The 12568-nt window shown below is 31.9% G+C and overlaps 3 protein-coding genes across 3 annotated transcripts; 2 read left to right on the forward strand and 1 right to left on the reverse strand.

Moving 5' to 3' along the window:
* The first annotated feature begins 48 nt into the window (after positions 1–48).
* LOC128386687 (peptidyl-prolyl cis-trans isomerase NIMA-interacting 1-like) lies at positions 49–1207 on the forward strand. The gene has a single exon (XM_053345753.1). It carries the CDS (start codon positions 185–187, stop codon positions 665–667), a length of 483 nt encoding a protein of 160 aa, XP_053201728.1. The 5' UTR covers positions 49–184; the 3' UTR covers positions 668–1207.
* A 41-nt stretch (positions 1208–1248) lies between these two features.
* Positions 1249–2831, forward strand: LOC128386684 (interleukin enhancer-binding factor 2 homolog). Its single transcript, XM_053345750.1, has 3 exons — positions 1249–1516; positions 1642–1770; positions 1845–2831. The coding sequence occupies exons 1-3, from the start codon at positions 1361–1363 to the stop codon at positions 2727–2729; spliced, it is 1170 nt and encodes a 389-aa protein (XP_053201725.1). The 5' UTR covers positions 1249–1360; the 3' UTR covers positions 2730–2831.
* LOC128386685 (probable 28S ribosomal protein S25, mitochondrial) lies at positions 2805–3854 on the reverse strand. The gene is made up of 2 exons (XM_053345751.1): positions 3261–3854; positions 2805–3163 (listed from the first exon to the last, which is right to left on the reverse strand). The coding sequence occupies exons 1-2, from the start codon at positions 3733–3735 to the stop codon at positions 2865–2867; spliced, it is 774 nt and encodes a 257-aa protein (XP_053201726.1). The 5' UTR covers positions 3736–3854; the 3' UTR covers positions 2805–2864.
* Positions 3855–12568: the final 8714 nt, after the last annotated feature.

Here is a 12568-nt window from a genome sequence, read left to right on the forward strand (position 1 = left end):
GCGCCATCTGTTAGTAGTCATGATAATGTTTTCTTTTTCTCTTTCTTTTTATTTTGGTGAATTTGGATTTCGATTCATTTAAATTTCAATTGTAATTTAGTTAATTTTACTTTATTGTTTTACTTTATTGATTTGATTGTTCTTTATTTTTATCCAATTTGTGGATTCAATTGATTAGTTAACTATGGAATCTTCAGAATCAGCTGATGATTTACCTAAGGGTTGGCAACAAAGGAAAAGTCGATCAACTGGACAAGTATATTATTTGAATATTTACACGAAAGAGAGTCAATGGGAGAAACCAACATGCGAGGCGAGTACTAAAGATGATGAGAAAATCCGATGTTCTCACCTATTGGTTAAACATAATGAGAGTCGTCGACCATCTTCTTGGAGAGAAGATACAATTACTCGGACTAAAGAAGAAGCTATGGAAATTGCTGGAAAATATCTCCAACAAATAGAATCTGGTGAAAAAGAAATGGAAGATTTAGCTTCAGAATTTTCCGATTGTTCTTCTGCTCGGAAAAAAGGTGACCTGGGCTACTTTACTCGTGGAGCGATGCAAAAGCCATTTGAAGATGCTGCCTTTGCTCTTTCAGTTGGTGAGCTCTCCCAGCTTGTGGAAAGTGCATCAGGAATTCATATTATCAAACGAACTGGTTAAACAAACAATCACCTTGATCTTGGAAAAACAATGAACCTTTTCAAGAGCCCAATATAGCAATATGTTCATCATCATTATGTTTGTTTACTTTTCCTTTTCTTTTCCCAAGTCTAGCATAACAATTCTCAAACAAAATACTATGTTAAATTGATCTTTCTTTCTCGTTCTATCTCTTTCTCTCTCTTAATCTGGATCTGTTGATGTTCCAAAAAAAGTACTGAATCCAGAATTATTCCAATAATAATCTGTTAAAATCAAAACTCAAAACAGACTAACAATCAAATACATAAAAAAAATTGTAAGTGTTATCCCTTGACCATTTATAATATTAGTTGATTGGTCAATACATTTTTTTAGTGCCCCAACTGTGAGTACACATAAAATGCCAAAAACAATCAGAAAAAAAATTTAGTCTGTATTAGATTTAAAAATGAATTGAATCAATTAACTTAATGTCTAAAATGTATCTTCCAATCTGATGATTGTCAGTTAACAACAACAATTAACAAAAAATAAATCGAGTTAATCTTTTCCTCTGAATACATTTAAATTTAGCGCCTTTCGCTTTATCCGGTGAAGTCTCTTGTTGTTATTGTGATCAATTGATTTCTATTCTGAGTTAAAGTCGATCTGTTTTCCATTTAATTTTGTTCCAATTAACTTGTTTAGATTCGTTCTTTTTAAATATTTAAAATGCATGATAAAGGAAGACGAAACAATCGAGGTAATTTCCACCGACACACTGGAGGTTATCATAGTTATCCAAGGCCACCTTTTGATATTTACATGGTGGAAGATTATTTTCCTAAGGTAACCCCTTCCAATGAAATCGACAGCGCTCTTACTCAGGTAAATTAAACTTAATTCTTTGTTAATTGTTGACATTTTTGACATCAATTTATTCTCATACTGATGATGTATTGTTTCTCTTGTTAATTCTCTTTATTTTTGTTTTTCTTGTCTTTATATTTCAGGCAATTCTCAAACGAAATGGTGATCTTACTCCAACACCTGAAGAACAAACCAATTTAGTTAATCTTGTTTCCAAGACTCAAATGGTTCTTGAAAATTTAGCTCTTTGTCCGGGTACTTTTGATGCTTGTGTAAGTTTTGTATTGTTGAAAAAGAAATGGAGATTATTGGTTATTCTGATTTTTTATCTCTTTTGTTTCTACAGCAAATTGAGGAAGTGAGATGTATTGGATCGTTCAAAAAGGGAACAATGATAACTGGAAGAAATTTAGCCGATCTTGTTGTCATTCTGAAAACTTTACCCGTTTTAGAAGCAATTAAAGCTTTAGGTACTAAGGTTATTGAGGAATTAATGAAAATGGAATCGGGTGTTATTGTTCAATCAGAAGTTGTCGAAGGAGGATTTGATGTTGTCAATAGATTGAACAATGCGACTGTAAGATGTTTGATTACAACTATCCCACCGAATATGAGAAAAATTGATCCATCAATTCATTTGTCGGTGAAAATGTTACAAAAACACATGTCAGCGATTCGACATGCTCGTTGGTTCGAGGAATCAGCAAATCTAACCACAGTTAAGGTTCTGATTAGAGTTTTGAGAGATGTTTGCAATCGATTTGATGGGTTTGCTGCTCTTTCTCCTTGGATGATTGATGTTCTAGCTCATTATTCTGTAACATTTAGACATCATCAACAATTATTACCACTTAATTGCGCCTTCAAGCGAGTTCTCCAATTACTTGCAGGAGGCTCGTTCTTACCTGGATCAACTGGTATTCCTGATCCTTGTGAAAATGGAACGACCTCACTTCATGCTGGTCTCACTTTGGTTCAACAAGATTCCATTTGTATGACAGCGCAAACTTTACTTCGAATCCTTTGTTACGGTGAAGGTTACAAAGTCATTCTCGGTCTTGAACCCGATGTTTATGGAATCACAAACAACATGTCCGTATGGGATTCAGTGGTTGTCGCACCAAGTAACGCAGCCTTTGAATTGCCCCTTAAAGACGATGAGACGGAAACCGAAATGGCAGAAATACCAATTGACATGAAACCCAAATCAATCTCTCCCACATCGGCTTGAATCATCTCATAATCACAATCATACTCATACTATTTACAGCATTTGTATACAAAAAGTATTCACAGTCAATCAAAATGAAATCAAACTTGATTTTTATCTAAACTTTTTCTTTGACTTTTAATACAACTAAAAAAATCACTTAATCTTTTTCTCTTGACGAGCTTTCCATTCATAATACGAATCGGGTGGTGCAATATCTTTACCAGGGGTTTGACCGAATTCCCTGAGGAAAGGTTTCTCGATGTCAGGTAAATAATCGAGAACCGGCTTAGCATGAGGTGGGAACCACATGAATCTCTTTTGCTTCTGTTTCTCAGTCAAATAATCAGCATCTAAATCTTGGTTCCATTTTTCAAGTTCCTCTGGCTTGTACTGTTTATAGTAACCAAGATATTTCTTCGGTAATGGGCAAGTACCTGAACATGGAACTTGACCTGAAAAAGAACAATAAATAAATAAAAGAATTAGTTACAAAAAGAACTTGATAAAAAACAATGAAACGATTAAAGAAACTGATTCAATTCAATTTACCTGCAACTTCACATATACAAAATTGTTTCTTGTTGAAACCAAACTGAGCTGGATTATCATAATCTTGGGCATCTTTGGCTCTAGCAGATTCCAATTTCAATCTATCCTTAGATTTACCAAGAATTTTTGTCAATTGAGTTACAATCTCGTATCGGGTTTTCTCATAACAATCAAAGAGAACAGTTTTCCCATTATCAAGCCAACATCTTATAAATGGATTAGGAGTCATGTCTAAGAATCGGATGATTTGAACATCAGGATTTGCAAACTGGATTTGAGGAACATTCCAAAAGTGAAAAGCATTTAATCCATCATGTGGATTGCCGTATTTAATTAAATGTTCAACCGCGTATCTCCTCGGGTACCAATTACAGTGAATCTCAACAATTTTCACTCGGTCTTTGAATATAAGAGATCCTGATTTCAGGTAAGGAAGAGTCCGTCTAATGGGACCAGCACCTTTTAAAAAAGGCATAATCGAAACGAAGATTAAAACACTTTAAACTATCACAAGTAATTTAATTCACTTTAACAATCAAATCAACTTCACAATTTTAGTAAACAAATGATTGAAATTCATTGAAATGCTTTCGCTTTGAGTCTGCGCAGATCATTTATTTACTTTTGTGCTTTGGGGTTTTCTTCATTTTTGTTGAGGTTTTTACTCCTGAAATTGGACCGGAATTACCTAGTTAAATGGATCGTTTCATTTTTTTAATCAGTAAATTTCGTTAAAACTAGTGCTAGTGAAGGTAAGAATATATACAGCCAAAGACTTTGAGTTTGCAACCACTTTTTACATCATTCACGCAGTCAATGATAAGCAAGTAAAGATAGCTTTTGATATCTAATCAGTTGACCATTTTAAGACTACGTCACTTAAATTAGTGGACAAACTTATCATCATATCTCTGGGTTAACTTTATCTCTCATTGATTAGATTCAATTTGGGCAACTATATTATCAATCTCCATGTTAATTTTTTCTGAAACATTTTGGTTATCACTTTCATCTTGATTTAAATCAATAGATGCTTGTATAATAGGTTGATCTATTACAGTTGAATTATGATTTGTTGTTTCGATTTGATTTTCAGAATCGGTTTTCGTAATTTCGTCAACATTTTCATAATTGTTTTCACATATTTTTGAAATAGAAAGATCTAACTGGTAGCTAATTATTGTTGTTGATTGTTGATGAGGAATATCAATTCTTGGTGAATCAAATATATGATTAATTGATTTCGTTGTCCGAAAAGGATTACTTTGAATTGTTGGAAGATAAAGTAGTCGTTGATTTGATGATGTTGTTAATGGATGGAATGAATTTGTAAGTGATTGAGTTGATATTGGTGTTGGTACACTCGAGTACTTTTTTATTTTAAGCTTTAACAGCGACCTCAGGGGAGGCTCGATGAATTAGAATTCATCGTTTCCGGTAATGACGACCGTACCAGGGAAAGGGGAAAAAGGGACAAGGAAGGGAGTAATTGATGAGGAAAAGAAAACAATACAATAATTAACAATTTTTCTCCCCTGAGGTCGAATACAAATTTGAGATAAAATTTAAAAATAAAATTTAGTCACAATGGACAAAATGTCCTTTCAAAACAAATGGACAAAATGTCCTTTCAAAACAAATGGACTAGAGTCCTTTCAACACAAATCCCATTAGGGCTTTTATAAATATTATTAATTGAGTGGTTAGTTTGATTGTCCAAAGTCCAAAAAACGGTTAACTCATTAAGTATGAAACGAAAAAAAAGAAATAATAATAAACAAATAAAATTAGAATTTCAATCTAATCAAAGAAATAGAGAAAAGAAAATTGAATCAGATTATCAACAAAACTTACCAAGAAAAAGAAAATGGTTCAAGTTATTACGACGCAATAATAGCTCAGTTTTTAGAGTAACAAAATTAACTAAAGTAACTGTTGAATTATCATAATTTTGGTATCAACTTGATCCGTATGATAAGATAAATAATAATAACATAAAATTGAATTTTAAATTCACAGGTAAAGTAAATTAAATTAAAGTTTATCAGGAGCCTAAAAAATCATGTACTGACTTAAGGCAACATCTAAGTTCCCATCGCCATCTATCGGATTGAAGCTTTTTCTATGGTGAAAATAAAAAAAATCTAAAAAACGCTAGATGGCGATAGTGAGGTTTCTTTAATTGAGTTTCAGAAAATGTTGCCTTAAGTCAGTACTCAAGTGTATTGATATTGGTGGATGTGGTGAATTTTCATTTATTTTTATAATTGGTGATAGTTGATTTGATGATGTTAATGAATTTGATGTAACATTAATTGTTGACAGTGTAGATAAATTTGTCATATTATTTTCTAATGCCATACATGTTTCTATTGAAGATTTTATAGTTGATTCCTCGCCAAATAAATCGTATTGTTGAATAATTGACTTTTCCAATTAGGAGTCTAGTTGTAATTCGTCATATACTTGTTGTTGGTTGTGATAAACATCCACTGTTAACGCTTTAGCAATTTTTCATCTTTTGATGACCATCCAAATTTTGGTGGTGTTGTTTCTTGTGATTGTTCTTCAACTGGATTTATTTTGTTTTCGAAACATGTTTCGATATAAGTATTTACCTGTAATAACGAAATTTGGTCGAGATCCAAAAAACGGTATTGACTATTTTGACTCGAAGCAATTAAATGGGCTTTAATAGTGCAGAAAACTGGTTGTAACCATTTTAAATGTAACGCAACCAGGTAACAACTCTCACATGGTACCTGGTTTCTTCTGTTGGCTAATTTATTGCTGATAAAGATGATGATGCTGAAATATAGAGACAAGTTTTTCTCCCTCTTTACCAATAAAATGGTCATATTTCGGCCATTTTAAATCATGGAGAACTAATAATAAACATGTATTATTATATTAAAAGTGAATTTCCTTCATGATTGGCACCCTTACGGGGATAAGAGAGCTGTAAGGAACCCAACATGGTGATTGGGAAACATTCGAAACCAATTTGAATGAAGCTGTGGCCAAACTAAATAGCGAAGGTCGAATGAAGGGCGTTTTAGCTTTACCTGACCGCTGGAAGCGCGTAATTACAGCAGAAGGAAACTTTATTAGTAATTAACATTTTCACCAAATTTCATCAAAATCTTCAAAAAAATAACAAAGTTACAGCGCTTTTAAAACGGTTCGTCTTGCCCTGGACAACCTAATATATAAACATAATTAAACAAATCTGCATACAAATCTGCAGACGATTGTTTATTGGTCAAAGTGAGTAAATTTTCCAATTCACAAAATAATTTTCTTTCACCAGTGATAACAATGATCTAAACGAAGTCAGTGAAGACTCTTTGGTTCACTTCTCATGAAATTTAACTTCTGTTAGATAATTTTAGCATTTCAACAGTGAAATATTTTTCAATTTTGAGATTATTCTTACTTTTAAGTCAAATTTTCTTTCCACTCAGAATTAACAATTAAATAGTTAGTTACGACTCACAAGAAGCGATCCTATAAAGAGACTAAGGTCATTCGTTTTAGTGTATTGCAAACAATCCAGTGGAATTTGGTCTAGAAAACGAAGTCAGTGAAGACTCATTTTAGTTACATTTTGTCAGTTAAGACAAATTTATTAACCTTAATTCAAGTCAGTGAAGACTAAGAATTATATAGACATCCTAGATTCACTGAAAGCTCTATTGATCTGCCCTTTCCTTTAGAAATTGAATGTTTGACCTTAGATAAATTCTCTTGCCTTAAGAAATTTACTACAATTTCAAGTTTTATTAAACGAATAAATTCAACCTTCTTTTGACTTTGAATTGTATTATCTTTATCAGTTCAACAATCAGTTGCTTCAACAGTTAATCTAGATAACTAGTAAGTGTTTACTCCTGATCAATTAGCAAATGAATTTTTCTCTCATCTCTCAATTACAATGACTTCTAGACCTGAACCTTTGGATTCTGATGCCAATGATAATCAGTTTAGTCAAGCAAATCAAGCAAATCAAGTTAATCCACCAATAATGAGTGTTAATCTTTCGGGCCTATTAAAAAATCATGTGACTATTGAACCTTTTAAGGGTGAAAATGAAGATGTTATCGACTGGGTACTACAATTAGAATTAGCATCTCTAGCTTTAGGTTTAAGCGCTGAGGAAATGTTTAAAAGTATCCCCTTTTACCTTCAGGATTCAGCTTGTCGCTAGTACAACATCATCTTCAGCTCTTATGGTGCCAGTGAAAAACCTCAGATTTATGAAGAATTAAGAAAAAATGATTGTAGGTCTTTGCCCAGCTGATTATAGAACTCACTTCTCTCAACAGCTTAACAATAGTAAACAGAGACCAGGTCAACCAACAACAAGTTTCATCTATGAAATTGTATAACGTGATTAGAAAGGAAATAAATGATTGCTCATGGCGCTGAATAGTCTAGATAATTAAATAGAAAAGGGAAATAATAAAATCGTCCAGTCAATTAAATAAATTGAGCACAGAACTAATTAGGTTAGTAACTCAATCAATCACGAGAATTGATAAATCATTAAGAAATCTTGAAAATACATTAGATAAATGAACGAATAAAGCTCAATACTAATTGGATCATCCTTAGAATTAATCAGATTCCATCAATCACTACAGAATTAATTAAATTGAATCATATTGAAAATTAATCAAGTTGAATCATATTGAGAATTAATCAAATAACAAGAATACAAATAAAATAGAAACAATGGTAAGACTACTATACCCCCTTTCAAATCGTCTCAAAATTTTCTGTGTAATAACCTTTGACATCTTGGTCAACATTTAGTTGGTGTGTGCGAATTGTTTGTTTATGTTAAAAATCAACTGAAAACTCAATGTTTTCAGTTAATTACTTTGAGTGAATACAATTAACTAATTGTGTCTGTATATTGATCAGTCATGTTTTTGATGCTCTTCAAACTGATATAAGTTTGATTATTGTAGTCAAAAGATTAAGCTAAAAGTTGGGTGATTATGATGAGTCTCTGTGTTAACTCAATGGGGAAAATTTGAATACCAGTGAATTGATGATGTCGATGATTAAATGAAATAATTTTGATTAATTAAGTAAATTAAGGTAATAATTAAGGTTAATAATTGTTGATATAACCAACAGATCCAATTAATTTACGAATCCTTTCAATTTATCGAGAAAGTGAGTAACAATAGTCAACCAACAATTAAAACAATTAGCTATGGTTAGATTGATTAACAAATTTACTAAGCAGAAAGAGTAATTTATTTAAATCAAGGATTTTGTTTATTTGTATTCTGTTTCTGTAACCGGAAAATCGAGGAAAAAGATCAAACGAATAAAAAATTGATTCAGATGAAGTAGTATGAAAACCTTTGCTTGTGACTCACCCAGAAGCGGAAGGGGGGAAAAACTTTTCATAAAACTTTTTTTGTATAAAAATCAAAAAACCCGCCATCACCACCTGTTGCTGAGCAACATTATGCAACAATATTTTTCTACCTTTTTATGAGTGGTATTTCCTCACAAGTAATCTTTCTTAACCGCAAAATCAACTTAAGGTTAATTTTAGTTTATGTTTTAAAATATAATTAATTAATTAATTATTCAAGTAATTATTTTTATAAAATGTATTTATTATCATTACTGTTTCGTGTTTTAATAATTATCGGTGAGTTAATTTTCCTTTATTTATCATATATTTTGTTTTAATAGATTCTCCTGATTTTTTTTTTAAACAGGTATGTTGTATGCTGGTATAGACATCGTTCTCTAAACGTGCGGACCTAATCCGCAGTCCAGCCAAATTTTCATCCAGTTTAAACTCCTTTTTAGAATACAATAAATACAATAAATTCTGACCTAATTGTTTGTCTTTAGAAAAGACTCTAATCAAGATGACAGCAACATAAAGACTTGTGGTGAGTAGAGGTAACTGACCGAAGCATTGAAAGTTTGGATGGAAATCAGTGTAACAACCTTTGATACTCATGAAACAATATCTGAATCAACGAAAATAATAAATCAATGAGATTAAAATTGTTGAATCTGAATGTTAGAATCTGTGAATGCCACTTTGATTTATTTTCGAGACCCATTCTGGCTCTTGTTTATTATTCCAGGACAGGCAAATATTCCACAAGATATTTTAGTGAAAGTAAACCAATTGCAAAACTTTGAGCCAGTCGATCCGTGTCACTTAACAATTGGTTGTCAAGTTCTTTTCAGGGACCAGAAAGATCGTCCTGATGAATTTTTTGGTAAAGAGAGGTATAATTGAGCGATTACCATTGGAAAAACATGGAACTTTTTGCGTCACTGCTTGTGATTTTGGATACAAAATTGCGGTCAAATTACATTCACTATTCAAAATACCTGATAGTTATTATTGCTATTTGTACCATGTCCTAAATGAATGCAAGATCAATGTCCGTCATCAATGCTACAGGATCCATGATTGTCCATTTCGCGATGATCCAAATCATCGCTTAAAAAATTGCCGACTTTATGCAGTCTCATTATCTGGTTGTTTACTGTATATTTAATCGTTGTAAATTTTTGTAAATATAACATTTTGTAACTGAATTATTTATTGTTCCCATATACAGTCAAGTACCTAAAACTGTCCAAATTTTTTTTAGAGCGGGCAATTCGAAAGGGTTAAAATCTAAAAATTATTTCGATTAAAAAAAATATTTAACTAATTTTAATTTCTAAGATAATGGGAAATTAAATAGAAAATATTGATTTTAATTGTTTTAGACCGATTTGATGAGATTTAATTGAGAAACAAAATAATTATTCTAATTAAAACAATTGGGACTAGTTCCAATTTGAAAGATGGAGCCACGGTCTATGGACAATTTTACGTGGACAGTTTTAGGTACTTGACTGTAATCATAATCAACATTTAAGATCATCCCAATCATCAACTTAAAACATACCTTACACTTTACTGGATCATAATAGATCTCGTTGGCTATCTTGGCTATTTGAGATTCAAATTCATCTTTATGGATTCGTGGTGAGTCAACAATGGAGGAAGAAGATGATGATGAGGCATAATGACTAGTTCCACGACGAGATGTTGCTACATTAACAGCATTAGAATGACAAATGCTGGTCCCTGGTTCAATATCATTACCATTTCCTTTAACCAGAGGCGGGAATAGATATGATGACTTACTGTTACCATTAAGATTTAATGAAATCGACGAACGGAGTCATTTCGTTGAATGTGGTGGTGATTTGAGGTAACAATATCAAAACAAGAGGCTACTGGAGAAGAGGTAGTATTTTAAGTATTTGTATTGATACATGGCTCTAAGCCTTTAGAAAGAGAGGTAGATGTGGCTGACAATGAATTGTAAAAGCTATCAGATAATGGTGAAAACAGATCATTGGTACTCCATAATCAATCACAGTTTAGTTTAGACTCGGTTAATCCTTTACGAGACAATAATGAAGAACCAATAATATACGAATCAATTGAACAATTTGTTTTACTATCGGGTGCTTGAAAGCTACTACCATCATTTCGTTATGGAAATGGATTACCGTGGAAACCCCGAGAATTATTTATATTAGATCATTAACATCCCAATTATGAGTTGATGGACTATTTCGCTGTGATAATGAGACAATAACACCAATACTTTTAAAAATTTCATCTTCAGTTGAGGTTCCAAATAATTTGAAAAATTGTGAGCCTCTTGATGAGCAATCAATTGTTTCCATTTTTGGATAAGATGAACCACGATAATCAACTGATAATATATGTAAATATAAACCCGGAACAGAAACTTCACTTATAGCACCAACTAAAACAACTTACAAAGAGACAGAGAGCAAGAGAGAAATTTTTTACTTTAAATCGGTTCAACATTTCTCGAGAACCGCACGTCCTAAAAAAAAGAATCGAACATTTTTGGACTCAGCGTCAAATTTACTTTCTTAAATGTATAGAAATGTGGGTCATAAACTTAAGATTCATGAGATACTGACTCATTTTCGGTCACCCGTTATTTATATAAAATAATAGAATTATTTAGATTAATTTAGAAAAAAAAAGAAAAAAAAACGTAGACATAAAGGAAAAGAGTAAAGATATAGCAAAATAATCTTTCTCTCGTCTTTTAATTGTTTTAATAAATTCTGTTACATTGTTAATCAAACTCTACGATGAGCTCAATGGCGACTTAATTGATCATCGGAAAGTAATTGAAAACAATTCTGATTACATTTGATTGTAAAAATTTGAAATTTTTTTTCTTTGTGTTTACTATTTGAAATTACAAATTTCAAATTTCATTGTAAATATTAATAGTAATTGAAAATGAATGAAAATAGACTGGATTTACTAACTCAGAATTAAATATACTTTAGGACGGAGCAAGTAAATTATCAGTAAAATAATTGTATTTGGATAATAAACAATTAACTATTCATCAATCATCGTCTTCTAAAATTGGGTAAGTTAATTGTTATTGTTGATAACTCAATCAAGTTGAACTTTCATGTTTTTTATACTGAAAATGTAAGTTGAATAACAATCAAAATTAATCTCATTGTTTGGTCTTGGTAATTTCAAAGAGCATTTGATTAAACCAAAGACGCGAGGGAATTTGATTTAGCTGATGATTTGTTTCCATGACTTTTATTTGTCTGGAATCTGTTCAAATGAAGAGCACCATTAGCACCATATTTAAGGTGACAATCAACTGGAACCAGAATTATATCAGTGGTTCCAAGTGGAAAACCATAATGATTAACAGTCATATTATCTTCGAGTGTCAAATGAGTCAAGTAGACCATTTTAATTGGATTATTACCAATTAAAGTAGCTGCTTGATTACGAATGTCACCCATGGTCCTTTCGACTTTAACTGAATCCATCATGAAACTTGAATTATCGGAAACAAGAGTCAATTTAATTCGATTGGCTCCTTGTTGAGAATCCAAATTGTTGGAATAAAAGTTCAACATTTTACTTTGTTTACTATCGTCACTCGATTTACTTTTACGAGGTAAATAGAGGGACAATCGAAAACCTGGTTCACCATAATTCGGAGTATCAATCGGAAGTATTGTGATCACATTGTTTCCCATTTGGAAGCCACAATATTTAATTATATCTTTATCGTTCACTAGTTTGTGTCGCATGAACAACATTTGACCAGGATCGTGGCCTAAAGTGTCGGTTATAAGTGATCGAAGTGTCCGAATGGTATAAGTAGATTGAACATCATCGAAATTAATTGACCTTTCACCATAATGGAAAACCAGATTAACACCGGAAAACGAAC

This window comes from Panonychus citri, unplaced genomic scaffold, assembly GCF_014898815.1.
Source record: "Panonychus citri isolate SS breed McGregor unplaced genomic scaffold, ASM1489881v1 Contig00072, whole genome shotgun sequence".
NCBI classification, from domain to species: domain Eukaryota; kingdom Metazoa; phylum Arthropoda; class Arachnida; order Trombidiformes; family Tetranychidae; genus Panonychus; species Panonychus citri.

What these genes read in the sequence shown, in the direction of transcription:
- LOC128386687 (XM_053345753.1), top strand. Translation starts at nt 185, where the DNA reads ATGGAATCTTCAGAATCAGCTGATGATTTACCTAAGGGTTGGCAACAA.
- LOC128386684 (XM_053345750.1), top strand. Translation starts at nt 1,361, where the DNA reads ATGCATGATAAAGGAAGACGAAACAATCGAGGTAATTTCCACCGACAC. An exon ending in TCGACAGCGCTCTTACTCAG is followed by an intron (nt 1,517 to 1,641) that starts GTAAATTAAACT and finishes TTTATATTTCAG; the next exon opens with GCAATTCTCAAACGAAATGG. An exon ending in CGGGTACTTTTGATGCTTGT is followed by an intron (nt 1,771 to 1,844) that starts GTAAGTTTTGTA and finishes TTGTTTCTACAG; the next exon opens with CAAATTGAGGAAGTGAGATG.
- LOC128386685 (XM_053345751.1), bottom strand. Translation starts at nt 3,735, where the DNA reads ATGCCTTTTTTAAAAGGTGCTGGTCCCATTAGACGGACTCTTCCTTAC. An exon ending in TTGTATATGTGAAGTTGCAG is followed by an intron (nt 3,164 to 3,260) that starts GTAAATTGAATT and finishes GTTCTTTTTCAG; the next exon opens with GTCAAGTTCCATGTTCAGGT.